Source organism: Rhamphochromis longiceps, linkage group LG11 (assembly GCF_057381845.1).
Source record: "Rhamphochromis longiceps isolate RC_006_pf linkage group LG11, R_longiceps_female_GT1.1, whole genome shotgun sequence".
Classification (NCBI taxonomy): Eukaryota; Metazoa; Chordata; class Actinopteri; order Cichliformes; family Cichlidae; genus Rhamphochromis; species Rhamphochromis longiceps.
In genome coordinates, this window is record NC_140567.1 from 27,998,262 (window position 1) to 28,022,997 (window position 24,736).

Genomic DNA, 24,736 nt, shown 5'->3' on the forward strand with positions numbered 1-24,736 from the left:
CCAACAACAACAGATCGCAATAAGACAAACCCAAAAATACTGTATAATAAAAATGAGAAGATATTAAGAATACCATAATGTACGTGTACACAGCATTTGGGACAAGCAGTGAATCAAGTGATCATTCGGATCCCTCTCACCTCCATAAAACACTTCTTGGACATAGTTGACAACTATGCGTAAGGACGCGTGCCTCTAGTGGCACCGTGGAAGGAGGCTCGTCAGACGCACGCTGATGCACAGCTTTCAGCACTACCTTTCCATCCAGCACAAACTGGAAGATTTGTAAAATCAACACTGTTTAACGGGGGTCCCTTTGAGCAGATTGGACGTTCTTCGATAACCAGCCCTGTGCAATCACCGTGCGCAACTGGAGCGGAGCGTCACGGAGCTGCTTTCCTCCACTGTGTTCTGAACTGTTAGCGTTAATGGAATGAAAGACTGGAGTGACTAAACTCCAACAAGCATTTTATTTCGTGCCACTTAAGTGTATTGAAAATCCTCTGCGCTTTTTCTCTGTTTGGCTTTCGGACGGCAGAATCGTCCGAGACGACCCAAAGTTCCGCAGGCGCAGTTCTCCTCTTCAACAGAGGTGTTGGAGTCCGGCTCGGCTGTTGCCGTGGTACTTGCCAGCAGACAGATAGCATCGTCGGTAGGAGGGGATAAAGAGACTCCTGCAAGCTAATTGTTGCAGCCTGCGTTCGCAGGTGTTTCGCTGATCTGCTTGTGAGGGACTGGCGGCTTCATCCTGATCGGGTCGCTTTTAGACTTGTGAGAAACAGAAAAAAAGAAACCCCGGGAGAATGTTGCACCAAGTACAATGAGCGCTGATTTGTCGCAGACTCCAAAATCCATATATGCTCCGTCGAATTCAGTTTTGATGAGCAATTTTGACTCGTCTTTGGAATTTTAAAAAAGTGGATCCCGCGACTTTACAACCATGCGAAATACTTGGCTGTTCCCCCGGAGTGCGATTAGGGATTACTGGACATCGCTGATTGCATGTCTCTTTTGGATTCAGTACTCTTACGGGATGCCTCATGTTATTCGAATAGGTAAGTTGTCCACGGTTACATTTGCACACACACGTTTGTACTCTAACCCTGAAAGTTGATGCCTATTCAGTGCATTTCAGCGTTCCGCTTTCTCCGCGACAGCAAATAGTTTTTGTAGTAAATAAACAGTCGCTTTCATTTACCGCTCTCCACAGCCGGGTCGGATGTAAATATTAGATTTACTTATACGACGTGCAAATGGTAAGCAACAAGAGAGAAGTGCATTAAAGCGCACGCTGCCAGTAATATCGAGAAACACTCGGAAACCATGCAATGAAATATTGTGGGTTAGTGTGACCTCTATGCACCCTGCTTTGTCTGTTACATTTGCTACAGCCAGCATGTTGAGTCACCAGCTAAATAAGGCTCATTGCCATGCCTTCTGGAAGTAAGTTTTTAAAGACAGTCTGTCAAATTAAAGAACATAGTTATAAATCAGAAAAAACAAGCTCCATCCAAAAGTTTAATATCGTCTTATATAATATATTAAGGGGACAAGGATGTTCCCACAATATCAGTCAAATCACAGAGTAACACGCTTACTATATATAAACAGTAGCATTTTCAGGTAAATCTTGGTTACTTCATTTATCTACACCGACGGACCCTAAAAAAATGAAGCCAGGTGTCTGGTGGCTTTGTCTTTTTCTCATCACTCACAGTGGAACAATGTGCGAATTGTCATCCGGAGCTGGCAATGCGCTGAAACGTTTTGCGCGGCCAAGAGACAGAAACAGAATGAAGATCAATACGTTTTTTTGTCACAAGGCAAATCGTTTTTGACATTTGGCAGAGTGCAGTGCAGGACAATTACTCAAAATGGCACTGGTCCACATTAACATACCATTACAACAGCCTGAGTACAGGGAGTGAGAGCATCTTCCAGCTGTAAATGATGGGCGAAAGTGGAATAATGTTACAAACAGGGATAGCCCATGTGTTACACAGTAACAGCGGGTGAATTGCCTTAATAAACCAGTTGTCTCTTTCTATGACATATCTACAAATCATCAACATCCCACAGTGATTTTGTAATTCATAATTCCTGGCGAGCACTGTGGGTGGTCCCTGAAAAGCTACATTTAAAATAAAGTTATCAGACTCCAACATGAAGATGTATAGCAGCAGTTTATTGCACAATAACCTTGAGTGAACGCTGTTGACCTTCTGCATATTTAATGTGCTTTTTGAATTAAAGCCAAAGAAACACGATGCATACACTCAAGATGTGTGGAATAATGTTTACTGTTGAACATAATATGAAGATATCGGGCAGGCCTGTGTACCTGTGATTGACTACAGTGTTGTGAGGAGCCATGACTCCTGACATCACACTTTATGGACTTTGGTGATGTATTAGAAACTGCATAAATCCTCAGGCTCGCTTTCTTCTGCTCTAACCTGAAATTTTTTTGGTTAAAGGGCATTTTTCCCTCTTATTTCTTTATCTATTTATTTATTTTTATCTTGACAGCAGCTCAATTGAAGACCCGAAATAGACTTGACAGCCTTTTATTTTTAAAAATGTCAAAGTGCTGACAAATTTACCCTGAAATGTGCTACAGTCCTACTATTGCTTTTTATAGAATCTATCATAGCTTCCAGTGCAGGATCAGTTTAGTTGCATGTTTTTTTTATGTTTCATAAGAGTAGAGACATACAGGAAATTGAGAATTTACCCGAATGCCAAAAATAGGGGAAGAAAAAAATCGAAAGGCTCATCTCTCTATAGGATCTTTTAAAACTGAATTTGTATGCATGATAGCTATGTGTGTATTCATGTAATTTGTTTACCTTACAGACAAATATTTGAAAGGTAAAGAAAAGAAAATATATCTCACCATATTTACATTGTGTAATTTTATTCATCATAGTAGCTGGAGTGTATGCAGCCTGCGTGTATTATTGTAAACATACCGCATTGTTCTCGGGGACAGAATGTTGGGTATTGTACAGAACAAATTATTTAGGAATGAGCGTTTTTTTTTTAGAGCTGATGTGCAGCAGACCTGTTTTCCCTGTTTTTTCCTCTCTTTTTTTGCAATTTGATACTTGGTTTGGAAGTCTGTGCACGCACTCTGTGTCACAGCCACTCCACTAAAACCAACAGAGGGCTCTCTTATAGTCAGTGCAGGGTAGCTAATGTTGCTCCTCAACACTGGTTACCAACATAAGCGAACCAGTGAAATTCATCGAGGTGGGCGGTGGTATTTGAGCATGATACTCTCTGTCTGTGCTGTGTCTGCTCTTGGTTAGGTGGCCTGCAGTTCTCCAAGTACACCATCTGGGTAATGGTGGGCATCCAAGGTAGAGTTGTTGCCATTGATTTTAGTGCTTTTACAGTGCATTGCTCTAAGTTGAGGCCAGATGGTCGCTCCGTCTCATTCAGCAGCTTCTATTTGTTGGAGGGAATAAAAGACTACTCCTCCTGTATTTGTCCTCTTACATGCTGTGCTCCTCTTTAGTCTCCCTCTGCTTGCTTTTCATAATTCTTTTTCTCTTTCTGACGTGTTTTGCAATCTCTCATCTCATCTAGGGACCATTTCAGTTGATGATGCAATGTTTTTATAATAAAGACAAAAGTGCTCAAGGATGCGAGTGCAGTATTTTTTTCCGCCTCGCTCCAAAGATAATGTGCGTCCTTAGATAATTTGCATGTTTGCCAACATGGAAAAAGATGGTATACAAATGATTTTATTGGATATGGTAGCAGCTCTTTATGCCTTATTCTGTAGCCCGAGTGCGCGGCATTCTGTCTGCAATTTGCTAATGCTCTACACACACTGCTTTCTTCCCAAGACAGGGATTTGAAAATGTGTTCAGATGAAAATATATTCATAGCGTTCTTGAATTATAATATATCTACCAGTGAAGCATACAGTAATGACAGATTAATATACGTTGTCTCTTTCATCTGCGGATTGATGAAACTAATTTATCATTTGTTGTCTCTTTTTTTCTCTCACTGAGGTTATTCACTGCCTGACAGGGATTTATTGAATAATCAATTACTTTATCTACCTAATACTTAAAGCACTTAATCAGTGTCAGTTAATCAATCTCTTTCATGATTTCATGTTGATTTCATTTCCTCGGCTCCACAACACCTGGTCACATGCATTTTTCACTTAGGTTTCCTAAAATGCTTTGGGCAGGCAAGACTCCAAATTTAATTATTGCCTGGGAAACAGCCCTGACATTAAAGCTCCGCAGCACTTGAAGCTGTATGCAATGTGACCACTCCGAAACTTGAGTGGGATAAATCGGGTTTGTGGTCACCACTTTTGGTTGAATTCTCCAAACACAGAGCCACTTCAATTTCTTGTCGTTATCCCTGCACCAGCAGCAGAGAGAGACTGAGAAGTTTTCATGTGATTAACTCTTCTAGCGAGCTATAGAGTGTGCAGTCTCCTCTCGCACGCTCCCTGAGATCCTTTTTCGCTTGGGGTCTGTGTAAATGTCTCATCTGAAATGACTCAGACATATTTCAAGAGAGCGCAGAAAACCGTAATGGCACTTTGCAATTCTACTTTTAACAAAGTCAAATCCAAAAGAAGGGCTTGTATCGAGAATTACCCAAAGGAGTGTTGCAGAGAATTAAAAAGTGTTTGGTAATGAAAAAGAACAATAAGGAGATATTGCATCAAAATATGTATCAAATTAAGATGGCCATCAGTTGCTGAGTGGGAATGAATATTTCATTTTCATCTAAATTTAATCCCTCCCTAGACGCAGAGAGAGGGAGGAAGCAGGGAATAAGTAGCCTGCTGGCGGAGACTTGGGGCTGGGAGTTGTTGTGGTGAATATGAACAAAGGCTTGTAGAGGTCACAGAAGAATTGGATACAGAGAGTAGCTTCTTTGATGTGTAATTCCATTATCTGTTAGTGAAAGCAGAGATTGAAATGGGAGGAATACAGCGGTTGTTTTACCTGCAGTAACACACACCCCTTCATCCGCTTGTATAAACATGGATGGATAAACGGACTGCAAAAGAAATAGCAGAGGCCTATTTTCAGTGTCTTACACTCTCGGGCATCTGTATCTTAGCTTACACACACGTGCGCGAACGCACGGACACACACCATATAAACCCATATTCTATCCACAACATTTTCTAAAACATATGTCTGGTCTCACTGGGGCTCTTGTACACAATCCAATTCCATTCTCTCTGTCAGCACACTCGTGGCTCATCATTAGCTTCAATCTCGCTGATGAGAAACGGCAGATGTTCGTTTTGTTGAGCAGAGTACCCGTTTCTGAACGTGCTGCCTTCTCTTCGCGTCTGTGATCCTGTTTCACCGCTTTAGAAGGAAACATGCTTCCACAAACAAACATGTGCTCCAAGCGTGCCGTAATCTCTCTCTTCTGACATGCAGAGCACGTTTTTAAGAGAAGTCATTGACGGCAGTAATCATGTATTAAACATACAGCACGAGTTCAAGTCAGAGAATATTTGGTAAATGGTATGTGTGTGTGATTTTATGTCAAAGACAAGGTGCAACGAATGCATAATGCTACGAAATGTGTTCACAGTGTGTATTCTGATCACATTAACAAGAGTGAACTGCAAAGGAAGTGCAGGTACTTAGCCCTATGTTCAGTAATGTAATGATCATCCAATAATCCAAGCCACTAGGGGCTAATAGAGTGGATCTACCAAACAGTAAGATAATCCTGTGACACAGCAGGGCCCTATCTAGCCCCAGCTAGCTTAGCCTAGCTGCTGCTCACACACCAGATGGTGTTTTCATATCATACTACAAAGTGGGTGCTCCACAGTGAAAAGTCTGCTGCAAGCATATGCTTCTGCCTATTGAAATAAATAAGCCGGCGAGTTCCTTATGGCTATAAATTTCCTCATTTTTATTCAAAATGTGTCGCAAACACTTAAATGTTATATGTGTGTTTGATGTTAACTTGCAGTTTAATGTTAAAAATCACTGGTTGTCATTTGTAATCTTTTATGGATAAAACATAGGGGTCAGTGCACCCGAATTACCAAAAAGCTAACAAATAAAAAAAAAGATTCTTATTTATCGCTGGATTATTTCTGGATTAAAATATTAGAATGATGTACTGTAAAATGTAAATTATACTTGAAGAAAAAAAAGCAAAAGGAAGAAAAAGATGTGCCGCTCGCCTACAGTTTAAGGGTATAACAAGCAAACGGTGACCTTGTATTCTTACACTGAATTATAAAGATTATTTGACGACCATATAAATATTCCTGTTAGTGTATAATATCAGGCTACTTCCCAGAATAATTTCCCATTAGGGAATAAGTGACATCTCTTATAAATTTTACACAGCTTCTCAGGTTTGTTGTAGTTCAATAGTAGCTTTTCTCGATATGTAGCACCTAAGAATAGTCGGGAACCTCTGATGTCAGTGTCTTTCTTAGCTTACTGCTAAACTCTACTATCCATACCAGCATGGCAGTTGTGTTGGCAGGTGCGTTGCGTAACTGTTACGCTGAAACTTACACCTATCTAACCACTTTATTGCTGAAAGCAGCAACTTAATTAACCCTGTCGGCATGCACTTCACATTGGCTACATGGATTTAATGGTACTTCTTACTACACACTCGAGCTGATCATTTCCCGCAATGCTGCACCTACGTAGCACAGGGGTTAGACTGAGGCGTAGTGATACAAGAGCATCATTACAAGTCAGGTTTCTGCTGCTCTCATCAGCTAATGTAGGGATCTTGAACTGGTACTTTGAAGCACTCACCTTCAGGGGCTGCCCTGCCCCCCCCTGTTAATTTGGATGATAAACCTTTTTAAAAACTCATCACTGAACTCTGTGTCGAGGTGTCAATCAAAGAGAATAACTTGACTGATTTTTTTCCTTCAATTTGCCTGATTTCGCCTGTGGGCTCCTCGGGGACTCAATGTCACTGTAGCACGATGTGTGCTTTTTGGACTTGACAGTGTTTTGAAATTCATGGCATGTCAATGTTGGCTATTTCCTTGTGAATGTTTCTGTACCAAGGCAATGAATTAAATTTCATGCTCTAGCCATTTGTCTTTATTATGTGCCCTTGTCCTTTCCATTTGACTCTTCAATCTCAGCCCTCCTCGGGGCTCTGCTGGAAAAAGTCGAATAACAACATCAAAACTGTTTGAGAAGAGAGCTTGATCACAGGGCATTTCACTTTCAGGGTCATGCTGGTAATAAAACATAGTTAATTAGAATGATCTTGTTGGAGGTAATTCGGTGATTATTTTTTTTTATATTTCAGCACGGGGAGCAATTTGTCTTCACTGTTCCAGACAGACTGTATATGTTTGCAAGCCACGCACACGCCATAGGCACACAAAATACTGCAGGAGGCGGAGGAAAGGGAAAAAGAATGAGGGTGGCTACATAGATGAAGCTAGGGGACTCTTATTTAGCTGGTTAATTAGCTTGAACCTTTTGATCCCAATTTTAAAACTCACCACATTGCAATGCTGGCTTCTTTTGTGTGCTGCCCCAAGCCAGATAAAACGCAGCTTTATTCTTGTGCCTTTTTAACACCAAGGCTTTCACCAGAGCTGTATTAGCTTTGCTTTCCCTTCCTCCAAGAGCGTCATCCTTATCTGTTCCCAGACGCTCTGTGTAAAACCTGGTCACCTCTGACACCTCAGTTACATACAGTTATGCACACGTATTGCAATAACAAGACCTTTTCTTCCCGCAGCTTTAAAGCAATCAGAATTTGACAGTGGAGGTATCAGCCACATTGCACAGGTTTAAATCCTATTTGACTTGGGCTAAGGACAATGAATGGAGGGTGACACTGTTTCATTCTGCCCTTTTAATCAAGCTCTCATTGTTATAGGTGCACTGCAAATGTCAGGTCTTGGTTGTGTGATTCCCTCAAATTGCTGTTCCATGACTGTAGGGAGACGTGAGTGCACGAGCACATGTTTAGGAGGGGGAGAGAGTGAGAGAAAAAGAGGAAGTGTGAGTGTGTGCATGACAAGGGGATGTATAAGGGGAGCTGGCATAGAGTCCCTGGAGCGTAGGGGTAGAGCAGGAGTTACTAATCAACTGTGAGAGAGCAGGCTAGAGAAGACTCACCCTCTATTTCCCCCCAGATAGAAAGTGAAGGAACAGATAAGACAAACCTCTTCAGGCCAAAAACACTACAAATGAATGGCTATCACCAAAAATATCTTCGGGGGGGGGGGGGCAGAAATCCTTTCCTTCACACTCTGCCTCACACATCTGTTTTCACCCCTTTCCTTTTCATCCCAGCAATAACAAATGCGAGGACTACCACTACAACTGCATAAGACTCAGGGGTTACCTCGCTAGCCCCTCTACTCATCCCTCCACTGATGGATAGCCAGGAGGTTGGAAGCCAATGTCGATTTAGTTAACACAGCCAATACCCAGAAGATTCCACACAGCACTCGCACTGTGTGCAGGCGAGACAATCTGGGATAGTCTGTCCTCCGTCTCAGCAAGTGTTTTACCGGCTGCCGATCTACTGTCCAGGTCGCCCCCGGAGAACAGTGTGGTTAACCGCAAAAATGTTCCCCTGTGACTCATCTGAAGACAGCTTGTCTGCATGTGACCAACCTCAGATATATGGAATGAGACAGAGATTATCATTGACAGGAAAGAGAATGAGAGACTGTGGGTGTTTTGAGGCTGGCAGGACGTTTTAGGAAAGCTATTAGTGATGCTTGTATGAATTGCAGCTTTTAATGTAAAGCCAAAAAAAACCCTAGCAACTATCTGTCCCTGAGGGGTTTTTTTTAATACCCTTTTAGATGAGGTTTGAGAAGTACAGATGGCTGTCATAGTAACCACTTAGTTGGCGATCTAGATTGATTAGTGTAGATTATAGCTTGTGATTAAGCAGCAGGTTTTTTGTTCAAATCAATTCTCTATCACAGAGAGTTAATGAAGAATTAGGCTTCTGATTGTTCCTAAATCATGTTTTTCAGTTTCAAGTGCTTCTGTTTTTAGCCTCAAATATTGTTTTCCTCTCTTCAGTGTTGCTGTTGCACTGTCATTGCATCCGCAGTCAGTGTTATTTATATCAGGTTAAGAAGTTTGTTGATGTTTTTTGATGTTGATGTTGCATTTCATCTGCTTTTGCCCCCCTAAACTTTCCTGCTTAGTGGTTACAGTGTTTAAGAAAATGCTGCTTAATATCCCATCCGAATCCTCAATGTCAGAGTTATGTTTTGACTCGTATAGAGAAATAAAACAGAATTAGTTCAGTGAAAGATTTCTAATTTCTGAATAAAATCAGACAAACTGCCAGCTATGTTCCTAATTGCTTTTCACCAAGACTGAATATAATACCATGGAATTTGCCTGCTCCAAAATAATCTGCAATCAGGAAGCATTATCTGGTTTGATGAAAAGGATCAATTGAAGTAATGCTGCAATAATCATATGCAAATTTAATGAGGCATCTGCAGTGTATTAGTCTGATTATTTTCACTGCTAAAGCAAACAATGCATGTCCTTCTTGCCTGCCATTTTAGTCAGAAATGGCATAAAAACATTAGCGCTGAATAAGATTAGCAGTTTTTAAAGCACAGTTACAATTTCTATTTACTATGTAAAATGTTGCATTTGCCTCTATGCGTTTGCTAAAAATGGCATCAATCCTCAATTAAATGTTGCTTGTAATTTTAGTCCATGGCATCTACATGTAAAAACTGGGACTTGGAGAAGAAAAAAAGAACAATTTACTTTAATAACATGTCTAGGGTTACAAATCTAAGCTTACAAATTTAAACTGTAACACTGTTTAGAAATGTCAATGTTACAAATGTCTTGTAAAGTCTATTCTAATATCACAAACCGTAGGGAAGTGGGAATGATGATGGCAATAAAGATATGCAACTATGATGAGGCTTTTATGTCTCTTGCCTTCCTTTTCTTTTAATTCCTGACAAATACGTATATAAATAATTTTTGTTTAAACAGCCAAACTGCGATTGCAGACATTTGCCTCTCCCATTTACACCAATATGTTTTTTCAGCTATATTGTTGCTAATAATTTTCAGAAGATTGACCACATTAAAAAAATAATTGGCTGCATGCTGGCATCAGAGATTTAATGTTCAGTTAATATCCTGCTCAGCCTCTGTCTGCACTGCTCACATATGGAGCGTATTGTCTGCCAGAGTGACAATTCTTTTAAATGTGGTCAGGTCCATTTAAATTAAATAAATCGATTTAAAATGTGCTAGTTCCTTCTTGTCAAATGTGCATATTCCGACATATATGAAAATTTGAGATTAGATGGAAAATTGTGTGTTATTTTCTATCGGGACCTGGTGCAGCACAATCCACAGGTTTATATTATCTACTAGTCTGTAACATAGCTTGAGCTCCTCATCAATATTCTAACTAAGCACAGTCAGAGGCGACAGGATGAGCGTGTGTGTGCGCCAATGATTTTTTGAGTGGTGGCTATTAGTGAAGGGAAGCCTCTCCAGCCACTGTTAATCTTGAAACAGGACAGGAGGAGCTATTACCTCCAATTATGTGGTGTGGTGAATTTTACAAGTGCGAGTCCCATCTAGCTGTACGACAGGGCTCCAGTTTTTTGTTTTAATTACACATACCATAGTTAAAGGGACCCCAGTCTTCCCCTTTTCTGGTCCTCTTTCTTGTCTTCTTCTTTCCCTCATCTTCTCGTCCTTATGAAAAGATTAAAATTACCACTTAAATCTTGTTCTTTTTAAGGTGGGTAAAATAAAGCTTATAAGTCGCATTCATCGCTTCACTTCTCTTTTTCACCAGACAAAAACTTTAACATATGCTCATTGTGGTAATTCCTTGCCAGAGTAAAATGAGAACTCCCTTCTCTCACCTTTTTGACCCGTACACCTTCTGTCTCCTTAGCACACTGTATTACAAGACTTGCATTTCAATTTGCAAGCCCAATCATCAGGATCTTATAAGCCTGCTGGTTGGAAAGCAATTGAGCCTCATTCAATCTGCTCCCTTCGTGTTTCCAATCCATTCATGATTTTTTAAAGATATTAAATGGCTTGAAAAAAATCTCTTGCAGAACCAAAAGTTTCTTGGTCTTTCGTTTCTTTTGTCTTTTTTCCTAACCGTTGATTGCACCCTCCAGCCACCTTTGCTTCCATCCAGTACTTCCCTGGTCATCTGTGCACCTTGATTTGAGAGTCGAAGGTTTGGGGTGGGGGTGGAACTAACATGGAAATAAGCTGGTGATTGCCTTCCTTCCAATGTGGTGATGGAGGGCTTGAGTGATCGTGCCCCTTGAGCCCCTCCTTGGTGGCTGATTAGCTGTGGAGCCCTGGAGATCCAGAGTGACACACTGGCTCATCAGACTCTACTCAGCTTGTCAGGGACCACCTTGATTACATGGTGCTTCATAATTGTTCCTCATTCGGCTTCAGTGTCCAGTGTGGTGCAAGCTCATCATCATATGAGAGAATGCACCATATGAAGCTTGACATTTCTTATTGCTGGTCAAAGAAGAAAAAGTTCAAAAAAATGCCATCCAGCCAGGACATATGTGTTGCTAACATACGACAATGTTCTTTAGGGCTTTGACTGCATTGTCTCAGAGTCCTGATCTCTCAGTTACAAAAGATAATCAATGGAAAATGAAAAGTCTATCCAGATGCCGGTAAAAATAAAGCATTGTTATTCTAACTGATGCAAGGTTGCACTACACTGCAATCGCAGAAGAGGTTTATGTGAAGGAGTGCTTGCTCCAGATACTGGTCCCTTTCTGCCAACACCAGCGATGGCAAATGGGCCTGGTGTAATGTCTTTTTTAGTAAGGCAATTGAAAAAGAAGAGAGTCATCATGGCATTTATAATCACTGAGTTGGTAGACATGATTGAAAGTTAAAGCAGTCAGAACTGAGAACTCGGACTCTGACCCGGGTTATTGATTCATATGGCTTATGTGGGTGAACTGCCCGAGGTGTGAAACTCATCAAATCATAGACTGTATTAATTATTTTTATGTTCTGGCATTAGCCTCAGGTGACACTTGAATTCCTTAAAGTTGAGAGTTATGCCCACGCAACAGCAATCAAGCTGTAATTCCTTGGCCAAGTCTAGTATGAAGCATGTGCAGGGCATAGTTCACAATCCTGATGGCCTGAGGAAAAGAGCTTTTTCTTTGAGCGTAGAAGCAGATAGTCTGTCGCTGTGGTTTATAATCCTACTAGTTGCGGCTCTGTAGCGTCAAGAGTGTAGATGCAATGGTACACTCCACTTGGCTGAACAAACTACTTTCTCCATGATCTTAGGCAGAGCAGTTTGATTGATTTTGCTGGCATTCAGTAAGAAGTTGTTGACCTTGCATCACAGTGTTATGTCCCCCATCTCTTCCAGGCCTACCTAGAATTGTTGGTAATCCTGCCAATCAAAACTGTGTTAACTTGAGAATGGATTCTGAGCTGATCCTGCCGCAACATTTATCGGTGTACAAATATTGCAGCAAAAGAGCAAGTAGATAACTTTGGGGGCCACCTGTTTTAAGGCATTTGGAGGTGTTGTATATTTTCTGATAGTATTAGAAAAGGGTATATTTTAACCCAAACCATGATCTTCAAATACTTTCTGTACTCAACCCTAAGTACTTGTGCCTAATTGAGATAAAAAAAATTGTAAAATGTCAATTAAATGTTGAAATTGTCCCAGTTAAGGCAGGAAGTCCAGTCTACTGGTGTAAAGGGGGGTGTTTTTGTGCTACAAGTGCTGCTATCTCACCCTCCTCGTAACAGACTTTTTTATCATTTTAAAGTGGAAGTTATGTTGTTTGATTAAATAACAAGATATGGTTCAGAAAAAAATAGCATGGTAATACTCAAAAGATCATTTGTTCAGAGGACTTATGGTTAACCCCAGGCCCATTAATGGGCTTTTGCATGCTTTGGTTGCTGAACCGAAAGATTAGACTTTACATATTCGTCTTAAGCTAAACATTGCATCCCATGCATCAGACAGCTCTGTTACTCTGGTTATGCTTTCAGCTCCCTCGGACCCTTGCTCTGCCTCTGGGGACAGACACAGCAGGACTGCTGTGTTCCCACATTGCGAGTTTTGATTCAGCAGATAGCTGGCATGACCTCCAGTCACTCAGCCCACTCAACCAAGATACATGAAATGACATATCCGTTGTTTTGGCTCCTGGAAGCTATTGTCCATGTTCAAGTCACAAATGGCAAATATGGAGTATGACTTGAAATGTGATAGATGGCTTCGTGTTTTGTAGAATAACTTGCTGACTATTTTTGATGTGTGCAATGGCATTTAAGACCATGCCACTTTATATCTTATTTCTGTGACCACATGCTTGTTCATGTCGAAACTCTTCCTTTACTCCCCAGTTGGCTTTTTGCAGCTGTCAATCTTTGGAAAAATTCACTTGCTAACATTTGCCAGTGTCCTTTCCTTGGTTTATTTCCTGTCATCATTTTTCCTATAGCAAAAGTAATTGCAGAGTCGTGCCTTACCACTGCAGTTGCTTTTTCTTGATCACCTGGCTTTCTGTGAACTTTTATCTTTGATGGTACATTTGCTTCATTCATCTATTATAATTTAGGTGATTTAAGCGGCTCTACATTTACTAGATGTGGAGTATAATACATCCTTTACTTATAGTGCCGCAGCTCCGAAATATGAAAAAAGGCCTCGGTATAAGGGTGATAGACTTCACAGTGCTTGAAGAGGCTTGTATTGAAAAGTAAAACCACCATGACACTCAGTGCAACCATTTACATAAGAAGCACAGCTGCAGCAGATGACTGAGTCCTAACATGATTGATTTGTTCAGTCAAAACATAAAAACCAGTCAAGGTGTTTGCCATCCACTAAAGACAGAATATCTGCTTCATCAGGTGTCCCTGAAGAACTCTGTAACCATGGTATAAATGATATGTGGGTTTATATCACTTTTTAAATGGATGTCTGTGTTTACATATTTCTGAGTGGTCACAGGAAAGATAATAAAGATACATTAAGTGATAGCATGACGTTTTTTCCCCCCAAACCGACTATGCAATTATTTTGATCACGTCACTGATGCATAGGAATCATTTTAACTGCTTTTTTCTGCATTTTGTTGTCCTTTTCATTTGATCTCTGCTCAGTTATTTTTACATAGGAGCACTTCACAACGTAACTCTTCTCAGGGCATGGTATATTGTATGATAAAGATAGAAACCTTTTGGGAAAAAACATTACATTACTTGTCAGTGCTATTTATTTAGCAGAGCAAGTGACCAAGCTAAGTGTTTCTCACTAGTGATTTTGATGAAAATATATATATATATATTTTTTAATCTGAAACATTTTAATGCTTGCTATAGAAATGCACCATTGCTGTATATGGTCTTCATTCTAGATTGTTCTGAGGGCATATTAAGGAGAAACGTATGTCTTACGTCCTACACATTTTGCATTGTCAACAAGATGGAATAAAGAGAAACATATAGACTAACTGGTCAAGGTCAGAGGTTTATACAGCGATATCTGTCAGCCAGAGCTATAATTTTGGTAACCAGGGAAATGTCAGGAAAGCTTGTTGCGTGTCTTCTGGTTGGAGCACATGTGAAGTACTGTACCATTCGTCACCTTACTTCACTGCTAATGAAAGATATTGGAGGTTATTGTTTTTCCTGTTCAGAAAATGTAACTTAAAGGTTAAACCATTATTTGGGAACTTTAGGCTAAGAATACACTGATTGGATTAAATTGTGGCAATAAAGGATTCCTGACTACATTACCTTTATATTATAACAGGTCATTCTTACAAAGTCAGTGGCGACTGAAGCTTGGAGAGATCCTATCTACTTGCAGGTCACACATTAAATAGTATTGTTTGTGCTTGGTACTGCATGTCAAAATGAATGTGCTAAATAAAAAAAACACAACAGGATTATATCAGATGTGAAGGTGCATTATTGCTATATTAGATTCTTTGGCCAATCTCTTTCCTCTTGGAGGTCATCAATGTGGAAATGATTTACTACTGCTCAGTGGTGGAAGTCCACCAAAGCTGATCAATGCATGAAAAATGGGGCCGATTATTTCTTTGCTTAGTATCAACATTTTATGTGCACATGTGCAATTCTCAGATCTACATTGTCAAGTAAGGTAAAATTAACTTGAACATGCCATCCTACAGTTTATACCAAAGAAAAATGTGCATGGCTCTCATTTCCATGACTAATCTACAAGTGAAGTCTGTGTGATAACATAATTAATGGTTCATGGAAATGTGGACTCTACTGTTAGTCAGTGGCAGACTCTTAAGTGCACGCTGTAACATGAGCAAGAAAAACACCGAGTAAGAAAGACATACTCTCTAAAAGAAAAGCAATGGACTGGAGAGTTGAGACAGTCTATTCATCTAGTACCAGCAGTGATGGAGTCTCCTCCTAAATCTGACTCAGTTATTTTACACTCATACTCGGGGTGCAGGCCACCCGAGACCAAGAGAAATGTAACAGCTGCCTTGCTGCTCTGTCTGGCATTCTTACAACCCTTTCTGTTAGAGCCCCTATGCATCTCTAGTCTACAGCCAGAGGGATAGTGCAGGTGGGTCCATCATTTCTCTGTGCACCAGTTTTCCCACTCTCCCATTTGCACTACGCAAAATGGGTGTGACTCTGCAGCCCTCTACTTCCCTGGACAGACAGGATGTTGAAGAAAGACAGTTTTTCCAGTTTTTGCCTTCACCTCTTAATGCCACACTGCCGTTCCGTCAATATAACCAAGAGGGGCGATGGAGGAGGAAATAACCTCAGTCCTCAGGAAGGAAGCAAGGAATAATGACAGTCCTTCAGTTGATGGCACAGATGGGCTTTGTCTACAGTGTTTGCCACTGTGTAGCCAATTGCATTGCATTAAAGTTCAAATAAAAATGCTTTTTTTTAAAGCACAGTGTACATCAGTAATAAAATAAAATTTCAACATTTAAATTTAATCTTATCTTGCAGCTCTACATGAAAGCATTGCCATTGGGCTAATTCGTTGAGGGCTAATTGATCACTGATTGAGGCTGATATCATTTAAATTAATTGATGGTAGTGTTTTTTAATCTCATGTTGTGCTTGAATTCTGTATATCTTGGTATCATTATGGAAATATATGTTTTCTTAACCCTCCTGCCATCCTTTAAAAAACTCACACCCATCACCCTAGGGACCATTCTCAGCCACGCCATAAAAAGACCATATATCCATATTTTATTCCACTTTAAATTAGCCAACCTTGTAAAACTACTTCTCCCTGAAATATTCATGTAAAGTTTTAATTATATTTTCGTTGTTTTAACCCTTCAAATCCCAGTGTTATTACATGAGCGCCCTGTGTTATAAGCCCCAAAAACCAAAAAACGAAACTAAATATTTCCACAAAAAACCAGTTGAAGTAATATGTGATTGTCATTATAAGTAGGCCTTTAGATGGACCAAAGATTGGCACCAACATACATTTTGACCTGCCATTATTTTTTTTGCATTTTTTTTGCAATTTAAAAATTAAAACTTCAAGGCCCTGAGTCTTCATTGACATCCAAGAAAAGAAGAAAAAATAAAATCATATGATGATAATTTGGGGTTGAAAAATAGCGTTTATAATGGAAGTCAATGGGCAGAAAATGGTCCCCAGGGTGATGGGTGTGGGGATTTCTGCTGCTCAGCCATTTTAGGCTGATTTAAGGAATTCACACTGGAATATTAACATTGACAGGTAAAAACTATCCTGTGGCAAGTTTGGTTATATTCCACTGAACACAGTGGAAATGGCAGCCATTTAACACATAGCAGTGGCACAAAAAGGTCCCAAGAAGGCAGGAAGGTTAAATACTGAAGGTAATGCCTCTTGAATGATACTTCATAAATGAGCACAGAGTGGCTGTTACTGCTTACATCACTCATTTGATGTGTTTTATATGTACTGAAAAAGGCAGCAGGTCAATAAGGTTGCAGGAAGCTATGGAAAGAGTGATTGTTTTTCCATAACCTATATTTAAATGCATCAGACTATCTTACAGTTCTGATCAGACTAGTCGCTAAAAAAGTGAGAAATCTCTGCCATGGCGGATGCTTGATGTTTTTCAACCATTGTTGTGTAATCAGATTGCTTTATATGTATAAATACCTAGTGTTTTTAGCATCACAAAAATGATCTGAACTTCCATTGTTAAAGGGTGAAACGTTACCCCCAAGTCCACTGTCTATTCTCAGTGTATTTCTTCTGTATTGGCTTAACAATATGTAATGTCTCTCAGCGCTGCACAGTTTCCTGGTTATGCGTCACAGCTGGAGACAGAGACACTCACCTCAGTTCAAAGTACGGTATGTAATTTTGTTGACAAGCTGTAGCTGGGTGCTGGGGAGTATGCTTGGGAAGACATTTTCTGTATTCCCTCTCGGAAAAATCTGTATCCTGACAGTTTTTCAGTGTTCTGTGCGAAGATCTTTTAAGTGGAGCATCTAGATATGGTTGAAAATGTAAGCTGTGTTAACGATAGAGCCAACATAATTAACTGCTTATGTACTTATGACTACTTACCACATGACGTTAACTTGTCCGCCAGTGTGGATGTGAGACAATCATGGTGACAAAGTAGGATCTAGTGAATAAGGCCCCAGTCACCCAGGCCTTGATACTGGTCTGCAACCACTGGCAACCGCTGGTCTTGAAGTAAAAATTAATATTTCCAACTGGTGGCAAGTGGTTGCTGGAGGTTGATGCAGCTCTGAGCCACAACTTTTACTTCGGTAGTAAACCTTCTCCACTTCCAATTTCTGTTGCACTTTCTCAAGTTTTACTATAGCTATGCTAATGGTTAGCAGAGGTGTGGACTCGAGTCACATGACTTGGACTCGAGTCAGACTCGAGTCATTAATTTTATGACTTTAGACTTGACTTGAAAAAATGTTCTAAGACTTGTGACTTGACTTGGACTTTTACACCAATGACCTGGGACTTGAATTGGACTTGAACCGGTTTACTTGAAAAGACTTGATATTTCACCCCAAATATAAAATTTAACATACATATTATATAGAGATTGAAAATGTGACGTCATTCACGGGTAGAACCGCAAAGGATTCTGGGAACTCGTGGCAAGAGGTACTAGCGCACGCAGGCTTTCAATTGAAATCACAGCGATAAAAAAGAAACACAAAAATGGCAAGAAGCTGTTGTATTATTAACTGCAATAGCCGGTCGCATGACAGCCACGGGAAGCCGACGGGTAAAGAGATCGGTTGTTATCGGATTACGTCGTTGAAGAGAAATTGTTCGAGCCATGTTTCCGAAGTAACAAAGAGGCGACGGGTGGCCTGGATTGCAGCCATTCAAAGACCAAATATAACGTCCCAGAACACTCCAGCTCACAGGTTAGTCTGCTCCAAGCATTCCCACAAAGGTCAGTCTTCTGTTGTAGTTAATGCGTCATTTTCATAACATAATTGGTGATATAGGTTACAAGCAAGTCTGGCGCTGAACAGAAATTGTCGCTCCTTTGTTTGTTGTGCATAAATAGTGAATTGTCCTGACACAATATTGCATTTCGCTTCTGTTATTATGGTACATTGACAAAAACATATACTTTTATTCACAGGATAAAACAGGTTTTTTGTATCACTAATTGCCCAGTACGATTACAGCATACAGTATTATTGTCACTGCTACATTTCTGTAACGCGTACCAGAAATTATTTCCACTGCTAATTAATTACCGTTGAGCTTAAAGGTCCTATTAATAAACGGTTAACGATTGTGTATTTATGAAGACGATTTGTGAGACTGGTAAACTTATGATATGTACGATGGTCTTTCGTTCTACACGGTGCATTTCAAGGTCCTGCACCCATCCGTCGGTAAACTGTACCTGGGCTTGTTGCAGTGACCTGAAGTTACTACTTTGGCACGACACCGGTCCTACAACCGCATCCAAGAATAACATGCAGCTTAGAACTGTCAGTGAAAATTATCCTTGGAGCTAGGTTTAATTGAGCTGCATTTTAAAGAGGTGCAATTTCACAATTTGTGTATATTTTCCAAGTTCACTATTTTGTCATGTGTTGAGAAAAACACAGATTTAAAAATTACATGGTCTAATATTTACATTTAGCATAACTGCAACATTATTTTTTCTTTTTTTTCTTTTTAAAGACTCGAAAGGACTTGAAATTCAAAATTTCAGACTTGTGACTTTACTCGGACTTTTACACCAGTGACTTGAGACTCGACTCTGACTTGCCTGACATTACTTGAGACTTGACTTGAGACTTGAGGATAAAGACTTGAGACTTACTTGAGACTTGCAAAACAATGACTTGGTCCCACCTCTGATGGTTAGTGAGTATCGCCACACAAACATGAAAAACTATAGGCAACCATGGCAATCCGCTAGCAACCAAAACATTTGGTCAACTGATTTCAACCAGCAACAACCAGTAACATCCAGGAACCACTGCCAGTCAGCTTGGGAATACATATTTTTCTCTAGCAATCCATGTTTGTATCATGTCCAATATAGTGGAGAACTCTTGAAATGTGCGCAAGACATCATGTAAAAAACCTCAAGAATGACATTAAAGTTGTAGCGTTAATGGGTACCCTGTTGAAGGTATCGAGTTGATAGAACCTCAATACCTTAAAAAAGATTAGTATTTGAGATAGTTGTATTTCAGCTTCAGAGATGGCCTTTTGTCATGTAAACAATGAGGTGTACTTGTGTTGAAAATCAGAAAAAATGCTATATATATTTCTTGTTCATGTTTTTTTCTGGACGTAGTGCATTATTCATCTTCGATGCTCCTTGGTTGCTCATTAGCTTTTGTAATGGTAAAATACTAGTGATCAAAACTGGTTGTTCATACGTCTGTGAAGGTTCTCAGTCATCCAGGTCATCGTAGTCTAAGGAGCTTGGAAAGAAAAGCGTCTGGACTTCTTTAAGTTGCTTGAAGACGTTTCACCTCTCATCCGAGAAGCTTCTTCAGTTCTAGGGTCAAATAGTGGAGAGTCCCAGATTTAAACCCCGTTGGAGTTTCCCCCCCCAAAGGACCCTGATGATCCTCTACCTAATCACATGAGCCAAGGTGTGAAAACGGGTGTGGGTCACAATCAGCCAAGATTTCGGGTGAGCTCATTGTGAAATCTAGCCCCACCCTATCATGTGATTTCCTGAGGTCAGATGGCCCAGGGTGTGAGTGGGTGTTAAGGCGTCTGGGAAGGGATCTCAAAACTGGATTATAGATGGCAGACAGTTGGTGTCGTAAGTCACCGCCTCTGTTCAAAGATGGTCGCCATTTATGTCCACTGTGAGCGACCATCTTTGACCATCTGTGAGCGACCATCTTTGAACAGAGGCGGTGTCTTACAACACCAACTGAGAGAGGATCATCAGGGGGTCCTTTTGTCCCTCTTTGGGGGCATACTTCCACGGGGTTTAAATCTGGGACTCTCCACCATTTGACCCTAGAACTGAAGAAGCTTCTCGGATGAGAGGTGAAACGTCTTCAAGCAACTTAAAGAAGTCCAAACGCTTTTCTCTCCAAGCTCCTTAGACCGGTTGTTCATACATTCACCAGTTATTTCACAACTGCATTGTATTGATTTGCGATTCTACTACATGTACTGTAGGCAGGTTCAAACGTGCACAAGGAGAGGACCTTCACGAAAAGATCATCAAAATTAACCACCACTAACAAAATAGAAACACCATAGGACAATTCATTGTTCTAGAGATGTACTGCATTTTGTGCTTTGAAAAAATATTTGTCATACCACTGGTCCTTGCTTTTATCTGCTTGCTTTTATTTAATTCAGTTTCAGCTATAGTATGGTAGTTTTTTTTTAGGATTTTTTGAGTGAGAGATGGATGGATGTATTGGATGGAGTGAGATACAATATTCTTCTTGCTATATCAGGGACCTTGTGATTGCTAACCTGGCTACCCTCATCTTTGGGCCTTGTGAATGCTAAACAGCAAACACTGCCTGATGGTAATGACTTGCATTATGGCCTTGGTCCGTCAAAGGCAAAAGATCGATGTTGATGCACATATTATATTGCTCTACTTAGTGTTTTGCCAAACACATTTTAATTTCACAAACTCTCTGGAGTAACAATGGAATCAATAAGGTTTCCTGCTGGCACTGTGATTAAGTTCTCCACCGGCTTGGGATACAACACTCTTTAGGTCAGGGAGCCAATTGTTTTCTACACAGAATTTGGTTCAGGTGCAAAGTCAGTGCTATGGCTACTCGTTATTAAGTTGTTGTATTTCAGCATCTTTTAAAGCAAGTCCTACTTTTTAGCCCTTCGACCTTTTCCAGATTAGACAATGTTCACTTTGTTATTCTGTTCATATCTAACAGAGTGTAAACATTATAGGTTGAGCGTATGTTTTATTAGTGTAATTACACTCACTATTTGAGACTGCATGTCTCCACCTTCAATTAAATTTCTGCCAGTGTATCTGCAAATGTAATAAGTGCAAAGTTTGCTCAAGTAAAAGTGATACTACTCCCCTCTTTGCTTTTTCGTTAATTAACAAAAGATGTGCCTTACGTTCCCTCACATTACCTCAAGGATGTCATGGTCTTTGTTGAATTGAAAAAGCGTGTCTGTAAATTTGCTACCAAGTTGGCTGTCAGCATTGAACATAATGTTAATGTGAAGGGAAACTCAGGAAATTATGCTTAATTCAGTGCTGTGTTGCTATTAACTGTCCATCTATTTGTTCCATTCATTCCTATATTGTGCAGACTACTAACCACACACACACACGCACACGCACACACACACTCTGATAAGACCTTTGTTTTCCAGGCCACATTCTATCACATCAGGCAACGATGAATATGAGACAAGTCATCCATTATAAGAATTTGATTGGTTTTGTAGTGGCAAATATCATGGCACCATTTCATCCCCACACCATGGACATTCACATCCCTACAGCAACAGACACATATCCAGACACAGCGTTGCCCAGCCCATCCTTTTTCATAATTTTCTTGTCAAGCATAGCAGCCAGTGTAACGTGAGAAGGAATGCACCAAGTAAACAGCAGACAGAGTCTAGCTGTATCTCTGCAATGGAGCAATTACCTATCAGTGAGGGAATGCACATTGCTGCGTTCCAGAACTCTAGTTCAACAGAATCAAAAGGAATCTTCAAATAAGCTATTAAAATTTGATTACTAGTATTTTTGCAGTCTGGTTTAACCCAGACCATTTTTAGCCTTAATATTAATTCCCACTGTATCCTCAAAGCCTCTTTTATATACATAGATTTTAATGCATTGCCTGATGATATAGATATAATCCTCATGGTCATGACACAGTCATAAGTTTAGAAACTACAGTAGGCTAACTGATGCTGTCTTTTTGGTTGTCTGTGTTTTGTGGGTTCCAGCTGAATGTTTTGAAGCTTGTCATTTTTACTCTTGTCTTTATTAAGGTGAGTGAGAATATAGCTCATGCAGAAGACTTAAGAGCAGAGCAAGCTGTGTGGCATAGTAAGAATCTGTGGCACAGGGAATCATATGGTTAGAGCATCATTAACACAAGGAACAAAATAAGCTCAAGAATTTGTCTAGCTACGGTGGTGGGTAATGGAAAAATCTGTCAAAGACAGATAGGAAATTCAGCAGGTAGTGCAGAACCAAAAGGAAGTATGGTCAAGGACACACAAGAGACACAAACAGACAAATAACAGGACAAAAAAGGGCTCCTTTGAACTATACTCCTCCCGGTTGATCAGATATTGGAGGGCATAGCCCTGGCAGCACGTAAACAGTATGTTTCTAACTGTATATGCAGACTAAGTAATAGATAGTGGAGGGATTTCCAGCATTGCATAATGTACTGAAAGACAAATGATTTAACTGGGGGTCATGGAAAGACTCGTGAATACAGATGGTTTAGGAAGCTGACGTTTGACATTTGAAGGACTAATGATCTTATTCGTGAAGAGTAAAACTGGCAAATCTAAGGAAGTGCTGCAGCTGTTTCTAGATAGAGGGTCTTGGACACACAGCTACTGATTTCTTTCTCGGTCTGTCTTAGCCTGCCCACTTTCATTAATATAATCCAGCAATATGACAGAGCTTGCATAAGCCATGCATTTAGGTCCTCCTGCGTCTCTCCTGCAGCTGGTTGTCTAGCTTGATAGCCAGCTAAACAACAGTCCAGAGACAGCTCTTTTATCATAATGCATGTAAAATACACACCCAGCAAAGATTCACCATTGTGCTCAAACTCAGCTAGAATCCCAAGCTCTTCAGAATAGTGGGGACTATTAGATATTAAACAGTCTTTTAACAACTTCACAACTGCACATAGCATGATCAAATACTTCCTTCTTAAACTCACAATAGATACAGCATCAGCCCAATTTAAAGGGTACTGGTAAGTGGCATCTGGTCACACAGATGAAACTACTACCTCTGCATTTTCCTAAATCCCCAAAATAAGGTTTAGATGGTGTGGTAGACAATTTTCTAAAGTTGGGTTATGGAGGAGTAGGGGCCTGAATGAAAATCAGCTGTTAGCAATTGTTGCCTCTGTGCCTATAGACTGAACATGAGGCCCTGGAGAAACTGATGAATGAATGGGGAGGGTGCAATGAATGGGAATTACTTCCTGAGAGTCAGACACTGCTGGGCCACTGGGTCCTTGTGGCCAGATTGTTCTGTTAATTGGCTATAACAAGTGGACCCCAATGCAGCACAGTAATTAAAAATAGTTTAAGGAGTTTATAGTAAAACTGAACTCTTTTTGTTGTAAAAGCATGCACATGTATCGTTATAGATACTCCTATTTAAATGTGATAGGAATTGCATACTGTATAACTGATGGTATGAACCTGGGATTACTAATCTAACCATGTATTGCAGAGCAACAGCCCACAAGTCAAGAAGCAAGTATGAAACATACTGTCAGGATTTTAGTCAAAACAGATCAATATGGAAAATGACAAAATGGTGTTGAAGATGAGAAGGATGGAGTTAGAAACCATGTAGCAGTTTTTTATATTACCTTTCCAGTGTGAAACACAGACTGGGAAGCATGGAAGCTCTCTGGTGTTCAGTTTGTGGAGACCACTGTACTGGTAAGGGGAAAAAAAGAATTATTAAATGTAATAGTATGTAGGAGAGAGAAAAGCAATGAATAAACAAGAGGTTATATAGTGGTGCAATTCAAATCAGCCTTGGATTCAATTTGTCGATAGAATGGTAATAGGAAGGCCAGAAAGGAGGCAGAAAATGGCATGTGATTTCCCCTGCTCGCTTGCATCACACCATGCTAATTTGTGTTTCATGCTCTACAAATGCAAGCATGAAAAGAAAACCTTGGTGTGCAATTAGATTTTTTGTTGTTGTTTTAAATACTTTTTTATTTATTTGTTTATTAAGTTACCTTTAAAATATTCAACCAAAGGCTAGTTTTTGTAATAATCACAAGAGCTGTACAGCTGTTAGGTAGTCTTTCACAAAAACTACTTTCAGTCCAAGTGGTGGCTCACGTTTCATTTCCATGATGTCTCCGTAGCCTTGTGGCTCTCTTCAAAGACCACAAAAAGTGTATGAATAAGAAAGGCACAGTGTAAATGGTCCTCCTAATGACTCTCAGCAGGACTACTCGTTGTGTCTTTTATGAGCCAGGAAGAAAGGCGCGCATCATTATACAGT

At 40.1% G+C, this 24,736-nt stretch overlaps 1 protein-coding gene across 1 annotated transcript in view; it reads left to right on the forward strand.

The window, feature by feature from the left end:
• Positions 1 to 330: 330 nt before the first annotated feature.
• The window catches only part of grik3 (glutamate ionotropic receptor kainate type subunit 3), a 104,473-nt gene continuing 80,067 nt past the window's right edge, over positions 331 to 24,736 (forward strand). Inside the window, exon 1 of the mRNA XM_085423463.1 lies at positions 331 to 1,055. Coding sequence (XP_085279589.1) covers positions 941 to 1,055 — 115 coding nt within the window. The 5' untranslated portion in view covers positions 331 to 940. The remainder of the gene's footprint in view (positions 1,056 to 24,736) is intronic.